The sequence below is a fragment of the Euprymna scolopes genome, chromosome 30, assembly GCF_053919585.1.
Source record: "Euprymna scolopes isolate OS-2025 chromosome 30, ASM5391958v1, whole genome shotgun sequence".
Taxonomy (NCBI): Eukaryota; Metazoa; Mollusca; class Cephalopoda; order Sepiida; family Sepiolidae; genus Euprymna; species Euprymna scolopes.
The window spans coordinates 17,010,423-17,032,333 of NC_136511.1; the positions used below are offsets into that span (position 1 = coordinate 17,010,423).

The 21,911-nt window shown below is 34.0% G+C and overlaps 1 protein-coding gene across 2 annotated transcripts in view; it reads left to right on the forward strand.

The window, feature by feature from the left end:
• The window catches only part of LOC145254675 (prosaposin-like), a 113,494-nt gene that overhangs the window by 50,770 nt on the left and 40,813 nt on the right, over nt 1–21,911 (forward strand). For both annotated transcript variants that reach the window (XM_080113320.1, XM_080113321.1), the window contains exons 5-11: nt 693–752; nt 3,751–3,864; nt 4,492–4,569; nt 9,266–9,328; nt 11,561–11,620; nt 15,324–15,410; nt 18,117–18,212. In XM_080113320.1, coding sequence (XP_079969446.1) covers nt 693–752; nt 3,751–3,864; nt 4,492–4,569; nt 9,266–9,328; nt 11,561–11,620; nt 15,324–15,410; nt 18,117–18,212 — 558 coding nt within the window. The remainder of the gene's footprint in view (nt 1–692; nt 753–3,750; nt 3,865–4,491; nt 4,570–9,265; nt 9,329–11,560; nt 11,621–15,323; nt 15,411–18,116; nt 18,213–21,911) is intronic.

Genomic DNA, 21,911 nt, shown 5'->3' on the forward strand with positions numbered 1-21,911 from the left:
TATTTTGTGTCAACACAGGAAGAATCTTTTGCTCTGTGAATTCCAACTCGAGAACTGTCTACTGCAAACCAGTCAATTCCCAGGACTTGTGCAGGACAACGAACCTGTTCTGAAACTAAACATGGCTTACACTTCTAGAGACCTCTAAGCGACCAACTGTCCATCTTGGAGTTCAGGCCTCAACTAAGCGCCTGACTGATCCCCTTACCCCGTCAAACGTCGTTCCTATTGTTCGAGCCTTAGTTCATTGTTCAGTCCTTTTACTATCACCATTTATCACAACCTACCCTTGTTTCTCTTTGTCTGTGTTAAAAACAAATTCCTATCCATAGTCTATTAAGTTATTTTAGTACTTGCTAAATCTAGTTTCTTTTGTCATTTATTTTCCTTTGCCAACACTCAACGACTTCAGTTGAACATAGTGTCACAAAGATGTGTAGGTTCATTTTTTATTAATGCTTTTTTTTATATACTTGCATAGTATTCTTTCTCGTGTCAGTATGGTCAATTGAAAGTTCTATATTGTATATTTCTGGAAAATTTTTCCTTCATCAGGTACGTGTTCCAATGTGCATATGAGAACTGTTATAAACGAGAGCAGTTTCACAGTAATTGAAATGGACCTGGAATTCTACCATTTGAAGAGTAATTTTTATCTCCAAATTAAATTCTTGACATTGTTTTTATTGCAGTGCCATAAAGTAATTTCTTCGTCACTCACAGAGGTCCTACAGTTATTGGACCTTGGATTGGTAAGTATTTATTTATTTATTTTTTTTTTTTTTAATGCCTATTTAAAATGTTTCATTCGTATTTTAATATTTATTGCGATTGAAGCACTAAGACCTGCATCCTCATTTTTCCTTCAACATTCTAACTTTTGAATTAGTTCTCCCACTTTGTCGCTCTCGTCAGACCATTGTTTAAATATGGCGTCTACACCACTGCTCCAGATCTAATATCTAGCTTGTAGAGAAAGTTTAGCAACTGGCAACTTGAATGCTGCCAAAATTACAGGATCTGCCCTACAGAAGCAGACTCTAAGTAGCAATACACATGAAAAAATTTAAATGGCTTAAAATATTTCAATTTGTATCTATAGAAAGAGCCTGATAAGCTAAGAAAGAATATTTTTAAATTTTTTAAATCCAATTAAAATCAAGGAAGTCATGACTATTTTTATGGCCTGCGTGTTTGGATATTTTCCCCTCTTTAAGACCATATGCATCTTGTCACATTTTTTTTGCACTACTTTTTCAGTAAAAATGCTATATCTTTGTTAAAACACAAGACTAAGCAATGAAATTTGCCATATAAGTGTATTTTTGTGCAAGGAATCTGAATATGCTACTGAAAATCTCCAGAAATGAATGGTTTCAAGATAATCTGCAGTAAATTCACATAAATATGCTGCAATTGCTTAAAAATGCCATGTATCCATTAAAAGAAAAGAAGTTAGAGAACTCAAAGTTGAATTGTAATGCATTTTATGTACAAAAAACTGAAATCGAAATCTAGGATTGGTTAAAAATGAATATATTGTCATATTTCTTTGGTATTATTGTAGATTAATACCTTCTGTTACCCCTCCCCATCTGACCACCTCTCCAAAATATGTGATTCTACCTTTATAGACAATTGCATGTGAACAACTTGAAAAACTTTAATCAAAGATAAAAATTATTTTAGAATTTAATGTAAAATGATTTCTCATTTTGAATCATTCGAGCGTTTTAGGGCAGCTGCAAAGTTCTTGGCAAAGAGTTTGGCTTTGTCTGATGCGAACGAGATTACCTCAGTTTCATTGATGATAGTTGGGATAGAGCACACGCTTCTATTCAGGATTCTGTTTGCTATTTGCCAAAACTGGTGAGAACCAAGCCATTGCTCAGTGACTTGACGGACTGAGCATACAACTCTCTTGCGTTCTTTATTACTTTTTTACAGTTTCTCAATAACTACACCTTGGAATTTTGGGCACAAACATTGAACATGATATCAGTAAAAAAGTAAGAATGGATTTTCCGAGAAAACTCTGGTTGCCCCCTAGGGGTGCCTTTCGGGTTAAAATGGCAAAAATCGACACTTGTGTTTATTAAAAAAAAAAAAAAAAAAAAAATGATGCCTTGGATTTTATAAAACATTCTGAAAAGTTGTAACTGATTCCTGTATAATTTTGTGGAGTCGCCTGAGCTGTCGTTATCTCTAAGTAGTCCTGATCTTATGCTTGTTACTGGAATCAAACAGTGCCAATTAATGTAAGGCATGCTTGAAATTATGCAACTCTTGCTTCAGGGTTGACTCCCCATGCAGGAACCCTTTACAAGGAAGTATTCATTGATTCTTGGGATTGAACGGAAGTTTACTGCTTAAGTGGTTTTAAAATGATTTTATGAATCTTTGTTCTTGCTTGACACCTAGCAAAGATGGCATTTCGCTTTAAAAATTTTAACTTTAGTATTAAAAATTGTACAAATTTATGAGAAATGATAAATGGTGTAGGTTCAGGGCTGGGAGCAGAAGCACATGGTTCCTTGTTCAGTTTCTACAGTGATTGCTCGTCTGATATAAAGGACTATAGCCAAAATGTGTTCTAAACTGTGCTAGAAAACTACTTGCACCTAACATTTATCTTGTATCTCTACGAAGCCACCATTCGTCCATGCATGGAATATAGTTCATATGTACCATTAGTCTCTCACTTTTAGACAGGGTTCAAAGAGTTTCCAACCTTATAGGTTCTGCACTGTCAATCAAGCTCCAACCTCTGTCTCATCACCATAACGCTGCATCCATATGCTTATTTTAAGTATTTTAATGAAATGCGTTCTTCAGTCCTAGTACTTTTATCGAGACAGTGCCCCTCCTCCAGTACAATCAAAATCAACAATGCAGTTGTTTCTGATAGTGCCCGTCTTACAAGTATTTTAGTGGTAAGTGCTATGATGAACTACAGGCCCGTGTACTCCTCAACGTAAATAAACCAAACAAGCAAAATCCCACCCCTACAGATCCCCAGATGCCAGAAAGCCATTTACTCTAATAATTTCTTCCTTGGACTGTGAGACTTTGGAATTCCGTTCCGGGTCACTGCTTCCCTTAATGTACTGACATGCAGAAGTTAGTGTAATGTAAACAAACATCTTGCTGCTCAACTCCCTACATAGTATCCCTGCAAATTATGTTCCAGATAGAAGCCCCCCCCCCTACATCAGTGGCACTGTCCCTTGTTTGGAGTAAAAATGCTATATATAATACTCACATAAATTAATATACGAAAGTATAAATTTATGCGCAAACTTCAAAAGTACTTAATACGTAGGTAGAGCTAGTTAGTAAGTTATAAAATATATATGGCGATTAAGCTACACGGAATATTCTGCGTTTTTATATATATATAAAACCTCTTTATGGTGCATGAGTGTATCATAGGTCTCTTCAATGTAAATACCCCTGCCTAATCCAACAGCATAATCCCATCTCTCCACTGTAAAATCCCCCAAAACTGGAAAGTGTTATACTCTAATAGTTTTTTCCCATGAACTGCTAGACTTTGGAATGCCTTCAGTCTTATGCTTCCCAGACTGCATGCAGAAATTTGTTGCTCAACTCCCTACATAATGCTTCTGTAGACACGGTCCTAAATAGAAACCCTTGCATCTAAGTGGCGATATGCCTTGTTTTTGTTGAATAAAACTTTAGAATGGTTTCAACCGAAGTTTTGAATTTTTTAATGTTTCTCTTTTCTAGAATTCACGTGCTGTTTGTATTTCTCTGGATTTGTGTTCACAACGAAAATCTGTGAAGTCCGCTGAAACTACCCAAGTTCCTAACACCACAGTTTCTCCCGTCACCACTACCACGGTAAATCAAGAATATTTATTGGCAACTTATTTTGCTGTCAAATCTTAAAATGCAATTTATACAATGTTTTGTTGATGCACTTACATTGATATTAAAATCATACTTTTTCTATTTAAAAATTATTCAAACTAACTTCAGACTGTTTATGGCTAGGCAAGAGTCTTCGTAAAGGTTAACTAATTTGCATATTCTTTGAAAAACACTTTCATTAATTTTATGGTTTCTGATTGAATGATTAGTTTCATATAACTTACGTTTGGTTTTCTTTTAAGTTATTTTCTAGATTGTGTATGATTGCATAGCATTTAGGATTAAAAAATTCTAGCACATAAATGAAAAAAATGGAAATAGAATTCAGAGGAGATAGAAAACAACCAAATAATTACCAAAACAACCAAATAATTACCAAAACAACCAAATAATTACCAAAACAACCAAATAATTACCAAAACAACCAAATAATTACCAAAACAACCAAATAATTACCAAAACAACCAAATAATTACCAAAACAACCAAATAATTACCAAAACAACCAAATAATTACCAAAACAACCAAATAATTAAAACAAAATTGACCTAGCAAAATTTGATTAATTTTTGTACTGAACAATTTTTTCTTTTACAGAAATCCAATAAAGTTTGTCATGACTGTCAAGTTTTTTTCAATGATGTCCGTCAACGCTTGCGATCCAACCAAACTATCGTAAGATTTCTTTTAAATTATTTTTTTACCACTTTTTAATGAAGTCATTGTTATCTTTTGTTTGAAGTGATGCAGATGGCAACGTTTCCCATAGAGGAAATGTTGCATCTCTCTGCCTATTTCACAAGTATTTTAATGGTAGGTGCTCCAACGGACTACCAGCCCTGGTCCACTCCTCGATGTAAATACCTCTGACAAACCCAAGAAGCAGCAAAATCCCACCCCTACACAGTAGAAATTCCTAGATGTAAAAAAACCTTCTACTCTAATAGTTTGTTTCCTAGAACTGCTAGACTTTGGAATTCCCTTCCGGGTTCCTGCTTCCCCGACTGTACTGACATGCAGAAGTTCAAGTGTAATTGTAAACAGACATCTTGCTGCTCAACTCCCTACACAATATCTCTGCAATTTATGTCCCAGATAGTAGCCCCCTACATCAGTGGCACTGTGCCTTGTTTCGGATGAAAATGTAATTAAAAAAAAAAAGTTCCTATGTCATTTTATGCTTTATCTTACATATATATATATATATATATATGAGAGGGAGAGAAATAAAAAGGAACAAACCGTATTATATGTTCATCAATGTTTCGTCTTTATTTCGAGACTTCCTCTGGATGAAATAAAGACGAAACATTGAACACATAATACGGTTTGTTCTTTTTTTATTTCTCTATTTTGTCGGAATACTATTTCCATTATTTTCATTATTTATATATATATATTGATGGCTACATATGTACATGTTTCTGTAATCGCCCGTTATTGGGAGATTACGTCTTCAGGCAAAGAATTACCTTCGAAAACTGAAATTTCGAGACATAAAAACATTTGTCGTTTACAAAATTAGAATCTTGTCATAGGATAGGGGTTTGTATGGGGGAGGATAAGCAAGGTCTCTAAACGATCCATTCCTCACAGGATTTTATCATTCCTTATATTAACTTCGGTAAGGAATAATTTTTATTTTTTTATTCTTTTTATATCCTTTTTATAGCCCTAACGTTAAGTATTTCCTTTTTTGTTTTGCGCTGTAAACTACTTGAGAAGTCAGACTTCTCTCTTGGCATATATATATATATATATATATATATGAAGGGGCTTAGAACAGTAGTCTAAAGAGCAGATTGTATTTTAATGTGATAGTAAAATTACTAATTTAATTAAAATACAAGAACAGAACAGTGCTCGTTGTAATTCAAATATATAAGCTTGATAGGCAAATATCCTAGAGCTACTTTAATATTTAGTAATGTGATTGATAATTTAAAATTTAAATTAGAATTAAAAATTAAAAATCTGTTTCATAAGAAGGAGCAACAACAAAGTCAATTTGTACGATTGTTTCAGAAACTGTTTTCATTGTGATAGACATTAAGCCACGACCAATAATTTTGACATGTAGTTTTTTTTTTTTCGTAAATTTATAAGCTACAATCAACATCCAAATGAATGCTTTGACGATAATTACGGTTTTCAAAAGGCGAACAATTAAGATACATCTGCCTTACTTAAAAATTGCTAGGTTTATTTATGGTGTCTTTTACATATAAAAAAAAACCCACCCAATACTTTTGTTGATAAGGAGACTTTGTTTAAAAAATACTATATGTCCAAATTATTGTCCGTGGCTTAATGTCTATCACAATAAAAACATCGTTTCCGAAACGATCGTACAAATTATTGACTTTGTTGTTGTTCCTTCTTATGAATCAGATTTTTAATTCTAATTTGAATTTTAAATTATCAATCACATTACTATATATATATATATGCCAACAGATGTTTTCTCCGAATTCACAAAAGCGAAATGCAGGTTATTATCAAGATGTCTTACACTAGTATCTGTATATTATTACCCTAGTACCTTTTTAACATGTGTGTTACGGTTTCCAGATTATAAATTATTCGATGGGGTTATCCTATTTATTAAAAAGGAAGATAAAAGGCGATAACATACTGTGAACATTAAATTAGTATAGAGATACGCTAATTTACTGTTCACGGTATGTTGTCACTTTTTATCTTTTTTTAATAAATAGGATCTCCTGATCACTGAAGACCACAATGTAAAAAGAAAATAAATGATGCTTTTGGGTCATAAGTGAAACTAAAATATACCTTAGTCTTCTGGCAAGGATTTTCTGTTTAAGGATGGTGTAATAATATCATGGGGTTTCGTATAATGGAAATATGTCGCACTCATAAGGTTATTGGAGATAAATCATAAGCATATATTTTCTTACACTACATTGACCAGATAACCTAGATACTTTTATAGTTTTAATGAAAGGGCTACAATAATATTATAGGCTCTCTATTCTTGCTTAACGTCTACAGAATGCGCAACAGAAATATATTACATATGAAAGATGCCACTGTGGAATGTCCACAGGTCCTGCTAGTTAGGATAAATATAGCATCAGTTGTACCTTGCCAAGGTATGAAGTCAAAATGTGACAAATGTACGAAAATTTCACAAAATCTCTGAATTATGATTTAAAAAAAAAAAAAAAAAAGTTGGACACAACTTATTTGTATATTACATTTGTAATAAAAGAATTCAATATGTATATTACTGGCTTCCTGACCTAAAGGCCCTGTCGGTGGGGCATTAGAATACGCCGACTACCCCCCCTGTAGAGGGTAAAAGTCCCTCAATGGGGGTCCTGGATATGACCTTAAACTATATCCAGTGGTGAGGCCCCAGCTTGTGGGCTTTGGAGTGTGGAGCCACCCTTTAATTACCATTGCTCCCAGGTCCACTCTGACCCGGAGTGGTAGTACCTGGTAGGGTCCCAACTATGGGTTAAATAGAAACTGACGTGAAAACAACAAATATATTCTATTAAAAAATTTTTTTCAAAATCTTTGGATTCGGCATTAAATAACCTGAAAAGGGTTGATATGCCGTAAAACAAAAACCAACCAACCAATCCTGACCTAAAATGCACCGAACTTTAATGATATTGTTTTTTCCTTTGTGGGAATGGAAATTCCCAGCCAACAGACACAAAACAGTACTCCCAGGCTAATTCAATTGTTGCCATTTAACTCTGGAAACCGGAGAGCGACACAGCCACGTCACTTCCTCTTTTCTTTTATCTTTTTCCCCTCTTTTGCGCTGAACCCTCAACCAATCACAATGTAACGAGAACTGCTCCGGTTGTGATGGCTAACCCATCAGCCTCTCATCAATCGCAAGTCACGTTACTCCTTTCTCAAACTCTTATTCTTACCATCTATATCCTTAATATTTCTCATAAATTCATGTAAATAAATCTACATTCTTTCACTAATAAATATATATATATATATATATATATATCGGTATGTTTTCATCATCATTATGCAACTTTTTGCTTTTCAATCACTCTACCATGCAATTCATTCAACTAACAAAGGAGATAGAATCGTCTATAACACAAGCAGGCCATCCTGTCTCCCTCACACCTTTCTCTTTGCAAAACTCAATCATGTTATGAAAACCAAAAACAATTTTCCTCTACAAAAACCAACCAAACTCTGAATAAATATTTTAAAATATAAAGAACTTGAGGCATAAAAACGTTTGCCAAAAATGTTTTAAATTCCTGAAAGGGTTTGGTCCTGGATATGATCTTAAACTATATCCAGTGGTAAGGCCCCAGCTTGTGGGCTTTGGGGAGTGTGGAGTGACCCTTTAATTGCCATTGCTCCCAGGTCCACTCTGACCCAGAGTGGTAGTACCTGTTAGGGTCCCAACTATGGGTTAAATAGAAACCGACTTGAAAACAACAAAATATTCTATTAAAAATTTTTCAAAATCTTTGGATTCAGCATTAAATAACCTGAAAAGGGTTGATGTATCATAAAACAAAAACATCCAACCAACCTAAAAAGGTTGATGCGCAATCAAACAAACCAAACGCCATAAATATTTTAAGATATAAAGGTGGGTTCCCTCTATCGAGCTAGAAGATTACTCATGCCTGTGAGTATCCTGTACCTCTAAAAGGCCACTATTTGCCCATGCATGGAGTATTGTTGCCACATCTGGGCTGGGGCATCTCTTACTAGTCTCTCCCTCTTAGATAAAGTCCAAAAAAGAATTGTCAATCTAATTGGTCCCATTTTATCAGCTAAGCTCCGGCCCGTCTCATTGCCGCAATATTGCATTAACTGTGCCTGTTTTGCAAATGTGTTCTGATGAACTTGTTTCACTTGTACCCCCTCACCGTACATATCCCCAACAAACCCGCTTAGCAATAAGATCTCACCCCTTCACTGTTGTTGTCCCTAAATGCCAAAAAGCTTTCTATTCTAATAGTTTCTTCCCTTGAACAGCTGGACCTTGGAATTTCCTTCCTGCTGCCTGCTTCCCTGGCTGTACTGATATGCAGAAGTTTAAATGTAACATAAACAAATATCTTGTTAATCTTTCCTAGACATGGACCCAAATAGTAGCCCCTTACGTCCAAGTGGCGATATGCTTTGTAAGGGGGTGAACATGAGTAAAAAAAAAAAAAAAAAAAAAAAAAAAATTGAAGCATGAAAAACTTACCAAAAATGACGAGATTTGGCATTAAATAATCTGAAGAGTCGATATACCATTGAACCAAACCTTATATTAGTATGCCAGGAATGAGTGGAGAGGGGGGGGGTGGATCACCGACAATTTTATAATACTTCTACCTTTTTTTCTTTTCTGTTTCAGAAAAATGTTGAAAATCTCTTTGATAGCACCATTTGTGTTCAGCTCGGACCTTTCAGAGAAATGGTAAGTCATTCTAGAAGCTTTTTTGGTGCTTCTTCCGTTGTAAAAACGAAAATCGAACTATTGAATTTCAAGTAAAACCAACGGTATCTACTTGTCATGTAGCAGTAATGGACATATCCAAAAATTATAAAAACCGATAAGGTAATTGTTAATTGTATGTATAGACTGCTTCATACCTTCCAAAAAATTCCAGCAAAAACCTAACAGCAAGCCATGGTTCTCTCCAGAATATGCTGCTGCCATTGTGCACCACAGAAATCACTTTTTCTATTGCTTCCAACGTAAAGCAGCTTTTAGGACTGCCAGCAAACACTGTAAAGGAGTAATAAAGAACACGAGTTGTATACTTAGTCTGTTAAGTCCAAAAACGCTGAGCTGTGGTTTGGTTCCCACCAGTTTGGGCAAATAGCAAACAGGATCCTGAAAAAAAGCATATGCTCTATTCCAACCATCACAAATGCTGACGAGATTACCTCAGGTCCATTGATGATAGTTGGGATAGAGCACACGCTTCTGTTCAGGATTCTGTTTGCTATTTGCCAAAACTGGTTGGAACCAAGCCGCTGCTCAGCTACTTCGGACTTAACGGATTGAGCATACAACTCTCTTGCGCTCTTTCTTACTTTCTTACAATAGTTGCTGGCAGTCCTGAAAGCGGCTTTAGTTTCCATACATCTATTACGTTGGAAGCAGTGGAAAAAATGATTTCATAATTAATGAAAATAGTTTTCAAAGACAACGAAAATTGAGTGTTGCTAAAAGTACGAGTTTGGATCTTAACAAGGAGAGGTAATTATTTTCTGAAAATTTTGAAAATCTTAGGTCAATTTAGCAAAACTCAGTTTTCACTAATTGTCTTGTTTTCATTTATAACAAATTTTCTACCTTATTGTTTTTCATAATTTTAGGATATGTTCAGTATTGTGACGTGACAATTAAGTAGATACCATTGGTTTTACTTGAAATTCAATATTTCAAATTTCACTTAACAAAATGCTGCTTTCTTTTTATTTTAATAATTAGAATTAAATCATGTTTAACACTAATTTGTAATTAAAGTAAAATAAAATAATTTCCAAAACTGGTGATAAAACATTTACTCATGAAACAATGAAGCGTAACATAAGTTATAAATTTGACACATTGAAGCTTACATTATTTTCAGGTAATGTTTTAAGCTCTATAAGAAAATCCAAATTGCATTTCTGTTGCTAGAAACCGTCTTTTCATCATAATCACTCTAACTGCCATCTGGCCTTAAAATGAATGGCTCTCGTCTTGGGGAACAATCATGTATTGAAGAGCTTCCGGGACTGACCTTCACTCCTGACTTGAAATGGAATACGTACATCAAATCTGTTGTCAATATCACTGGAAAAAAGATTGGACCGTTCTACTGCTTCAGTAGATATCTCGCTGCCGATGCAATCCTCTATTTGTATAAGAGCCAAATACGTCCTAAAATGGAGTATCATTGCCACATCTGGGTAGGAGCTGCTTGACGCGCCTTATCTTGCTTTAATAGTTCCAAACTAACTTCGAAATCTAGTAGATGCCTTTTTCTCTTCCCTGCAATGTCTTTCTCACAAAAGTGGCGTTATTAGCCTGTCTCTGCTCTATTATTTTCGTGGCAAGTGCCCGCCTGAGCTCTAATCTGTGGTTCCACCTTGCCAACCTTTCACAAAAAACACTCGATTAGCTGCAATCACTTTCCTCCACTCTGTCTAAATCTAAATGCAGATTCCATGAGCAAAACTTCCTTCCTAGATCTGCCCGCCTGTGGAAGGCTTCCTGGGTGATTACAATATGGTAGCCTTCAAGTCCAATATAAACAAGTTCTTGTTGAGCAGTCCTCTTAATTAAATTCTACCAATTTACATCATTAACGGTTACTACACTACCACTTTATATTCATTAATATTTACCCTTGAGTGGCCTTTAGGCCTTGATAAGGGGTGACTCCCTTTTAAAAAAAAAAATTTTAAAAAAAGTAAATATGATTGATTTACTAGAATTTTATATTGATTTTTATTTGCGGACTGTTATTCTCATCTTCATAGTTGTCTCGCCACATTTCGGCCAACAACTTTTGTCCTTCTCCAATAACAATAATGAAAATGAGGATAACTGTCCACAAATAAATATACAAAGTATTTGTCTCAAAATATTCCAATAATAAAAAAAAAAAATGGTTTTATTTAATCAATTGCTTTCTTTTTCTTTTTCTTCCAGTGTCGTCAACTAATTGATGCTTTTGTACCTATGTACTTGGAAGATGTTAGTGAATTTGTCGTAAGTAAAATTTGTTGTTAAATAAGAAAACTAATGCATTCGCAGCTTGTCTCTATAACAATCTCTAAGAACTAAGTTTGAATTATTGTTCTGTCAATGATCGATATAGCATTAGTTCCATCATCGCAATGTACTTTAGATATTTTGTTATTGATGCAGGTTTTGTTTAGCGTTTGTTCTTTCCTTTCTCTTTTTCCTTGGTTCTTTTTCCCTTTCTCTTTTTCCTTGGTTCTTTTTCCCTTTCTCTTTTTCCTTGGTTCTTTTTCCCTTTCTCTTTTTCCTTGGTTCTTTTTCCCTTTCTCTTTTTCCCTTTCTCTTTTTCCTTGGTTCTTTTTCCCTTTCTCTTTTTCCTTGGTTCTTTTTCCCTGGTTCTTTTTCCTTGGTTCTTTTCCCCTTTCTCTTTTCCCCTTTCTCTTTTTCCTTGGTTCTTTTTCCTTTCTTTTTCCCTTTCTCTTTTTCCTTGGTTCTTTTTCCTTTCTCTTTTTCCTTGGTTCTTTTTCCCTTTCTCTTTTTCCTTGGTTCTTTTTCCCTTTCTCTTTTTCCTTGGTTCTTTTTCCCTTTCTCTTTTTCCTTGGTTCTTTTTCCCTTTCTCTTTTTCCTTGGTTCTTTTTCCCTTTTTTTCCTTGGTTCTTTTTCCCTTTCTCTTTTTCCTTGGTTCTTTTTCCCTTTCTCTTTTTCCTTGGTTCTTTTTCCCTTTCTCTTTTTCCTTGGTTCTTTTTCCCTTTCTCTTTTTCCTTGGTTCTTTTTCCCTTTCTCTTTTTCCTTGGTTCTTTTTCCCTTTCTCTTTTTCCTTGGTTCTTTTTCCCTTTCTCTTTTTCCTTGGTTCTTTTTCCCTTTCTCTTTTTCCTTGGTTCTTTTTCCCTTTCTCTTTTTCCTTGGTTCTTTTTCCCTTTCTCTTTTTCCTTGGTTCTTTTTCCCTTTCTCTTTTTCCTTGGTTCTTTTTCCCTTTCTCTTTTTCCTTGGTTCTTTTTCCCTTTCTCTTTTTCCTTGGTTCTTTTTCCTTGGTTCTTTTTCCCTGGTTCTTTTTCCCTGGTTCTTTTTCCTTGGTTCTTTTTCCTTGGTTCTTTTTCCTTGGTTCTTTTTCCTTGGTTCTTTTTCCTTGGTTCTTTTTCCTTGGTTCTTTTTCCTTGGTTCTTTTTCCTTGGTTCTTTTTCCTTGGTTCTTTTTCCTTGGTTCTTTTTCCTTGGTTCTTTTTCCCTTTCTCTTTTTCCTTGGTTCTTTTTCCCTTTCTCTTTTTCCTTGGTTCTTTTTCCCTTTCTCTTTTTCCTTGGTTCTTTTTCCCTTTCTCTTTTTCCTTGGTTCTTTTTCCCTTTCTCTTTTTCCTTTGTTCTTTTTCCTTGGTTCTTTTTCCTTGGTTCTTTTTCCCTGGTTCTTTTTCCTTGGTTCTTTTTCCCTGGTTCTTTTTCCTTGGTTCTTTTTCCCTGGTTCTTTTTCCTTGGTTCTTTTTCCCTTTCTCTTTTTCCTTGGTTCTTTTTCCCTTTCTCTTTTTCCTTGGTTCTTTTTCCCTTTCTCTTTTTCCTTGGTTCTTTTTCCCTTTCTCTTTTTCCTTGGTTCTTTTTCCCTTTCTCTTTTTCCTTGGTTCTTTTTCCCTTTCTCTTTTTCCTTGGTTCTTTTTCCCTTTCTCTTTTTCCTTGGTTCTTTTTCCCTTTCTCTTTTTCCTTGGTTCTTTTTCCCTTTCTCTTTTTCCTTGGTTCTTTTTCCCTTTCTCTTTTTCCTTGGTTCTTTTTCCCTTTCTCTTTTTCCTTGGTTCTTTTTCCCTTTCTCTTTTTCCTTGGTTCTTTTTCCCTTTCTCTTTTTCCTTGGTTCTTTTTCCCTTTCTCTTTTTCCTTGGTTCTTTTTCCCTTTCTCTTTTTCCTTGGTTCTTTTTCCCTTTCTCTTTTCCCTTTCTCTTTTTCCTTGGTTCTTTTTCCTTGATTCTTTTTCCTTGGTTCTTTTTCCTTTCTCTTTTTCCTTGGTTCTTTTTCCCTTTCTCTCTTTCCTTGGTTCTTTTTCCCTTTCTCTCTTTCCTTGGTTCTTTTTCCCTTTCTCTCTTTCCTTGGTTCTTTTTCCCTTTCTCTTTTTCCTTGGTTCTTTTTCCCTTTCTCTTTTTCCTTGGTTCTTTTTCCCTTTCTCTTTTTCCTTGGTTCTTTTTCCCTTTCTCTTTTTCCTTGGTTCTTTTTCCCTTTCTCTTTTTCCTTGGTTCTTTTTCCTTCCTTCTTTTTCCTTGGTTCTTTTTCCTTTCTTCTTTTTCCTTGGTTCTTTTTCCTTTCTTCTTTTTCCTTGGTTCTTTTTCCTTTCTTCTTTTTCCTTGGTTCTTTTTCCTTCTTTTTCCTTGGTTCTTTTTCCTTGGTTCTTTTTCCTTTCTCTTTTTCCTTGGTTCTTTTTCCCTTTCTCTTTTTTCTTGGTTCTTTTTCCCTTTCTCTTTTTTCTTGGTTCTTTTTCCCTTTCTCTTTTTTCTTGGTTCTTTTTCCCTTTCTCTTTTTCCTTGGTTCTTTTTCCCTGGTTCTTTTTCCTTGGTTCTTTTTCCCTTTCTCTTTTTCCTTGGTTCTTTTTCCCTTTCTCTTTTTCCTTGGTTCTTTTTCCCTTTCTCTTTTTCCTTGGTTCTTTTTCCCTTTCTCTTTTTCCTTGGTTCTTTTTCCTTTCTTCTTTTTCCTTGGTTCTTTTTCCTTTCTTCTTTTTCCTTGGTTCTTTTTCCTTCTTTTTCCTTGGTTCTTTTTCCTTCTTTTTCCTTGGTTCTTTTTCCTTCTTTTTCCTTGGTTCTTTTTCTTTCTTTTTCCTTGGTTCTTTTTCCTTCTTTTTCCTTGGTTCTTTTTCCTTCTTTTTCTTTTTCCTTGGTTCTTTTTCCTTTTTCCTTGGTTCTTTTTCCTTCTTTTTCCTTGGTTCTTTTTCCTTGGTTCTTTTTCCTTGGTTCTTTTTCCTTGGTTCTTTTTCCTTGGTTCTTTTTCCTTGGTTCTTTTTCCTTGGTTCTTTTTCCTTGGTTCTTTTTCCTTGGTTCTTTTTCCTTGGTTCTTTTTCCTTGGTTCTTTTTCCTTGGTTCTTTTTCCTTGGTTCTTTTTCCTTGGTTCTTTTTCCTTGGTTCTTTTTCCTTGGTTCTTTTTCCTTGGTTCTTTTTCCTTGGTTCTTTTTCCTTGGTTCTTTTTCCTTGGTTCTTTTTCCTTGGTTCTTTTTCCTTGGTTCTTTTTCCTTGGTTCTTTTTCCTTGGTTCTTTTTCCTTGGTTCTTTTTCCTTGGTTCTTTTTCCTTGGTTCTTTTTCCTTGGTTCTTTTTCCTTGGTTCTTTTTCCTTGGTTCTTTTTCCTTGGTTCTTTTTCCTTGGTTCTTTTTCCTTGGTTCTTTTTCCTTGGTTCTTTTTCCTTGGTTCTTTTTCCTTGGTTCTTTTTCCTTGGTTCTTTTTCCTTGGTTCTTTTTCCTTGGTTCTTTTTCCTTGGTTCTTTTTCCTTTCTTCTTTTTCCTTGGTTCTTTTTCCTTTCTTCTTTTTCCTTGGTTCTTTTTCCTTTCTTCTTTTTCCTTGGTTCTTTTTCCTTTCTTCTTTTTCCTTGGTTCTTTTTCCTTTCTTCTTTTTCCTTGGTTCTTTTTCCTTTCTTCTTTTTCCTTTCTTCTTTTTCCTTGGTTCTTTTTCCTTTCTTCTTTTTCCTTGGTTCTTTTTCCTTTCTTCTTTTTCCTTGGTTCTTTTTGGTTGTTAGTTTGTTTTTGTTTCTTACATCCTACTTTTTTGCTTGTTTCCAGGATCCTGGTTTCCTTTGCAGCATCCTGAGCTTTTGTCCTGAAGTGCAGACAGCCGCTTTCTTTAAAGCACTTGATCAAAACCAACTTGTAAGTTGAGTCACATTTTTTTTTTTTTTTTTAATTTTTAAAATTATTTTTTATCGTTTCTGTTAAACCAAATTATTTTCTCTACATCCGTTATTCAATTTATTTCTAATTTCTGGTTTATTGGTAATATATTTTTATATCCACTTTTTAAGGCCCTATTATTATAAATATTTATCCACCATATATGTTTTTTATAAATATATATATATATATATATATAAAAGCGAAAATGTATGTTCGCTTTTTGTGTATGTCCAAGAAAGGCTTTTTTCAGAGAAGCGGTCTGTCGCCTAACAACTTTTTAAAACTTTTTATATCACATGTAAATCGTAATATCTCAGAGTTAATAACGGAGCTCGCCTGTCTATTTAATTTGCTCGACTTCAGGAAGATAAATATTCAAGAGTTTTCGCTCGCCGCATGTAGGTAAGGCCTTTTCCTATGTTTCCCCCTACCCCCAATGTCTTGGGGTGGTGGTGGAAGCATTCCCGCACTAAATGAAATACTACCCCTCAGTCAAAAGTTGACCTCATTAAGTTATTAAAACGTGCACCTGCCAATTTAAGTAATTAAATAAATTCAAACGTGTTTCTGTCAGTATGTCGCGGTGGCGCAATGATTAACGTCGCACGTTTTTGTTTTTCACACTTTAATTTACAACTTTGCCTCAAGGGTTCGGGTTCGATCCTCATACTTACCTACCAAAACTTTTTATTTTACCCCCCCCCCCTCCCTGGAGTTTTGATTTACCCAAAACCACACACACACCTCCAAACACCCGGGCAACGCCGGGTACCTCTCGCTAGTATTCTTTAAAAGAAACTTTCAATTCGTTTCCTATGAACTCCGAAACTGCTTGGTTGATTTTTGTTTTAAATTCACACGAGTGTACTTGATGTTACTAGTAACGTTCTTGTGTAGGTTTTGTATCTTAATGCTTCAGATAAGTATTGATAGTCGAAAAAGATCCGATTACAAAAAGCTCGATTATGACCAAAGTTAACACTTTTATACAATCTAACATCACAAGCAGCTTATATAATCAAGATTCTTTTGTAAAATAGGGACATGTATGTTTAACTTTAATTCAAGTCATTACGTAAAAATAATCCGATAATCATCAGTTGGCTCTTTGATAGGACAAGGGTGCCTTCAAAACTGTTTTTGCTTATAAAATCAGCAGTAGATTCTCTACAGTGCAATATAGAGTACAATGTATTATGAATTAGAAAATGATACTTGACTTTTGCATTTGGAAATTTAATTCAAGCAATTATACAAAATAATTTTATAAAATCAGCAGTAGATTCTCTACAGTGCAATATAAAGTACCATGTATTATGGTCTCGCTGTGAGGATGCATGTGAAGCGTCTTCCTAATATACTGTGAGTTTAGGGGTCCCAAACTAGAACAGGCAATTGATCGATTCGATTTGAAAAAAATTGTCAGTTTCGCTGATTCTGATGATAAAAGTATGCAAGGGTGACGCACTTGTTGATCTGCATTAATTTTTTTCTGTTTTGTCAACTGTTTCACGAATGCACATGCAGGAATCATTCAGATGACAGATTCTTTGTTAAAAATAAGTAGGTTTGAAAACACTTTTCAAAGATTGTCAAGCTGGCCTAATGGTTATTGTATTTGACCCACTGTCAAATCTAATAGGTCTCAATGTCTGCCAAGCTCAAGCATCTGTTGCATCCTCATCTTTGTGCATGTTTTACTGGTCTTTTCACGATATGTGCTCCCACCTTGTACCTCTCCCAAAAGTAAATTACCCTGATCCCCTCCCAACTAGCAGTAAATTTCCATCTCTTTACTGTATAGGACCCTTTGTACCCTATTATCTTCTTTCCTCGGATGGCTTGCCTTTGAAATTCTCTTTCTGCTCTTCGTTTTCCCCAATTATACTAACATCCGTCTAGCTGAATCCACTGAAAAATTTCCCCCACTCTTTATCTGTGCCTAAATCTAAACGTGGAGTCCATGAACAAAGCTTCTTTCTTAGAACTGCATGCCTGTGGAACTCTGTTCCGTCTGCCTGCTTCCCACCTGACTACAACTTGGATGTCTTCAAGTCCAACGTTAACAAATTCCTAATGAACCGCCCCCTTAATTAAACACTTCATCAAATCTCCACACTAACATACTGTACTTGCAATAACCCTTATCCCTGAGTGGCTTCCGGACCTTGATAAGTGGTGACCACCGTGTAAAAAAAAAAAAAAAAAAAAAAAAAAAAAAAAAAAAAAAAAAAAAAAAAAATAAAAATGTAATAACAAACCTTTTATTGCCCTGTCCCCTCCTTATAAATTTAATTCCTATCATAGTAGCCCCTTACACTTCAATAGCAATGTATGTCTTGTTTCGGGTGCATAATCTTTTTGTAAAAAAAAAAAAAAAAATCCAGGTAAACGGCTGTATAAATTCTATGAGGTGCATTTTTATGGATTTCGTTTTTCGGACTAACTTCCTCATCTTCAGTGTTTTTTCCACGACGTTTCGGCCGTATCATCCTTCGGATGAGGAAGTGAGCCCAAAAAACAATCTATAATGAAATCACCTCATCCCAGCACTATAGACAATTAATAGAGGTGCATCTTATTTTCCATGTTGATAAATATTGTTTATACGTCACTTCTTGTCGACCGACAACAGCATTGTTAATGGCACTGTAAATCTAGTCGTTTGTTTTATCTTTACAGGATTTTGTGGATAAAATTTCTGATGCCCAACAATGTTCAAACTGCAAAATGTTCATTAAAAATATCAAATCTGAGATTGATTCCAACACTTCTGTGGTATGTCTACACCTTGTTAAACTTTTTATTTTTTTTTGTCTTTTTTTTTTTGTCTTTTTTCTTGTCTTTTGTTTTCTTTCTTTTTTTTTGTCTTTTTCTTTTTTGTCTTTTTTTTGTCTTTTTTTTTGTCTTTTTTTTTTGTCTTTTTTTTTGTCTTTTTTTTTGTCTTTTTTTTGTCTTTTTTTTGTTTTTTTTTTTGTCTTTTTTTTTGTCTTTTTTTTTTGTCTTTTTTTTTTGTCTTTTTTTTTTGTCTTTTTTTTTGTCTTTTTTTTTTGTCTTTTTTTTTTTGTCTTTTTTTTTTTGTCTTTTTTTTTTTGTCTTTTTTTTTTTGTCTTTTTTTTTTTGTCTTTTTTTTTTTGTCTTTTTTTTTTTTGTCTTTTTTTTTTGTCTTTTTTTTTTTGTCTTTTTTTTTTTGTCTTTTTTTTTTTGTCTTTTTTTTTTGTCTTTTTGTCTTTTTTTTTGCTTTTTTTTTTTTTGCTTTTTTTTTTTTTGCTTTTTTTTTTTTGCTTTTTTTTTTTTTTTGCTTTTTTTTTTGCTTTTTTTTTTTGCTTTTTTTTTTTTGCTTTTTTTTTTTTTTGCTTTTTTTTTTTTTTTGCTTTTTTTTTTTTTTTGCTTTTTTTTTTTTTTGCTTTTTTTTTTTTTTTGCTTTTTTTTTTTTGCTTTTTTTTTTTTTTTGCTTTTTTTTTTTTTTGCTTTTTTTTTTTTTTTTTTTTTGCTTTTTTTTTTTTTTTTTTTTTTTTTTGCTTTTTTTTTCTGGGCTTTTCTTCTTTTTGTCTCTATTTTTTGTTTCAACTCCCCAGAAAGTAATACCGATCAATTCCAGAACTTTCCTTTTGAACTGTCATGTGTTTGTAATAGCTGCAGGCAATAAGCAATTTAGTTTAAATCTGCAGCAAATGGTGTTGGGCTAGATGTAATTATTAAACTTGTCGGCATTTGTCGTTTTAAGCAAAAATAACTACTTTTAGACCATAATTTTTTTTCACATTAGCAGTTCTACTCAAATTTTCATAATTTTTGGATATTATTTTTGACATGACAATTAAGTACTGTTATGCTTAAAACCATGTTTAAAAAATTGATCTGTCGACTGTATCTTAACAAGCAGCAACTTTCTACTTCAAAAGTTTACCTACAATGCTTATGGTCAGTAAGTCTACCTCAAACGGACGATATCCTGTTGTGCCACAATGTTGAATTTGGTCCCCCGATTTATCGGAGAGGGACCTATGTTTTCAGTGCCGTCTGTGTATCCGTTACTCCAGACAATTGCCAGATAACCATCTATTAGTTTTTCATGAAATTTTGTCACAAATTGTATTTCATTAAATAGATGTGCACAGTAAAAAAAAAAAAAAAAATTTTTGTGAAAATTCCCATTGCGTCCCCAGAGACTCAAGAGGTCAAAAAATGCCCCAAAATGAGACTTCTTGTCCCATAACGTTTGATCCATCCATTAGATTTTCCTGAAACTTGGCCAAAATATGGAGGCCATTGTTCTTAATATGAATTCAGTATGGGTGACCCTGGCAATATTCGGGTCCGGATCCCTCTGGGACTTTTAGGGTAAAAAAAATTTAAAAAAAAAAACATGCATTTTTGGAGCTTTTTTTCTTTTTTTCATATTATTCAAAAACTTGATATGTATGTCTATATACTGGTTTTCCATGGTGCTGAATTCAAATATACATGTCTTAAGGCGTGAAACTGCACCGTTTGTCCATTTTCACTGTGATTCATTGTTCCCGGGAGCTCAAAAGGTGTCACAAATGCCCCAAAATTGCAAAAAGTGACACTTTTTATCCCATAATTTCTGCCCTATCCATTAGATTTTTCTGGAACTTGGCGAAAATGTGAAGGCAATGTTGGCCCTTCACACTTCTCACATTCATCATTTCTTTACTATTTTTTGTGCCGTCATCTTACATGCAGCACCAAAGGGGGACCACGCACATGCGACTTGTTTTTCTATTCGTTCTCTTTCTATCGACTATATCAGTTTTCTATTTAAAATGACCTTTTCTTGAATTGAAATCCCATTGTTTTTTTTTTTTTTCGTGGAACTCTAAACACAAGCATGCATGAAAATATTAATCTCAAATTAATTTTATGTTAATTGTCAATATTATTTTTTTTTTTTTTTCACTAATATTGATAATTAGTATAGGGATTCCATTAAAAGTGAATTATAGGAAAGTCTAAAAAAAAAAAAAAATACACTAGTGACTCCTGAAAATTGACCATTTTTATAATTTATGGACACACCCTCAGACTCCCGGTCCAATTTCTTATAATACAGAGCTAACCCTTTTTCTTTAGTTGAAAAAAAAAACATGAATTTTTCACCTGACGAAGGTCGTAGTTTTCAGCAACTGAAATGTTGTGCCAATAAAACCCAAGACGAGATTAATTGTCTGAACAATCAAAACAATACAAATATTTAGTATATTAAAATAAAAGATGGTCACACACACTTTTAGAAGACACTTATTTTGAATAAAATTTAAATGAGAAATTTGAAAACTTTGATAAAATCATTTTTTATTTACCTTTTTTTTGTTGTTGTAAGTTCGATATTTTGGTAAAATAGCTTCATCATGGTAAGAAGTCTGGTCCATGATTTTTTTTTTTTTTTTTTTTTTTTTTTCTTCTTCTGGTGTTATGGAGGAGGTGATGCCTTGGAGTAGAAGAGAAGTGACATGTGTTCCGGTGGTTTCACACGTGTTATTTGCAACACTTCAAATTTTCAAATTTCTCATTTCAACGGGGTAGCAGATTAGTAAAAAGACAATAGAGAAACAAATCAAGGTGTTAGAGTGATTGGAGCAAAAAAAAAAAACAGATAATAGAGGTCAATATATTTACAGTTTACGGACAATTTTAAGAGTGACAATGGATTTTGTGATAGTTTACGACCGTGTCCACTTGTGAATAGCATGTTGTAGGCCAGAGCAGATGAGATGAATTTATCACCTGTGTAACAAACATGACTGCGACAGATAATTAAGACGTAGACATTAGCGTGTAGAGGGTCAATGGTATTACACACATGTCCAGAGTACAAAGAATATTTGTAGAATGTGCCCGAGTTTGTATTTTGATTTGATACTTGTGAACTTAGTGCTCGCTCTCGGCAATTGTTGTGAGAGACTACAACACGGCCAGAATGAAAAAACTTGAAGATGAATGAAAGACCACAGCATGTAAACGTTTGGGGGGTGGGGGGTATTAACAGGGTAGCACATATCTCCACATACTTGGGGAACGAGGAAAGAAAACCTTTTGTGATGGAAGAGGAGTTCTTGCTGCAGATGTCTTGCAAGAAGAAATTTAAAAAATTGTAAGTGTTCAATTCTAGCACCTCTGAAAGATGTATTTAGGCTATTAATTTTGCTATTTAATTGTTTCAATTAAATAATTTAGAGTTGAAAAGAAAAAAAAACACTCGAGTGAAATTTTTTATTTTTGCACGATGGAGTTTGCTTTTCATATGCGCAGCAGCAATCCTTTTTTTTTTTTTTTTTTTTTTTTTTTTTTTTTTTTAAACCAACAATAAAATCACGTACAAATTGAATGAGGTTGCATCCAAAAAAAGACTCCACCACTGATGCTGGGTCGGACAGAGCTGAGTGAGAAAAAGATAGCGAAATACCAATGTCTTGTGTATGACGCAAAAAGAAACTACAATGCATTCAATAT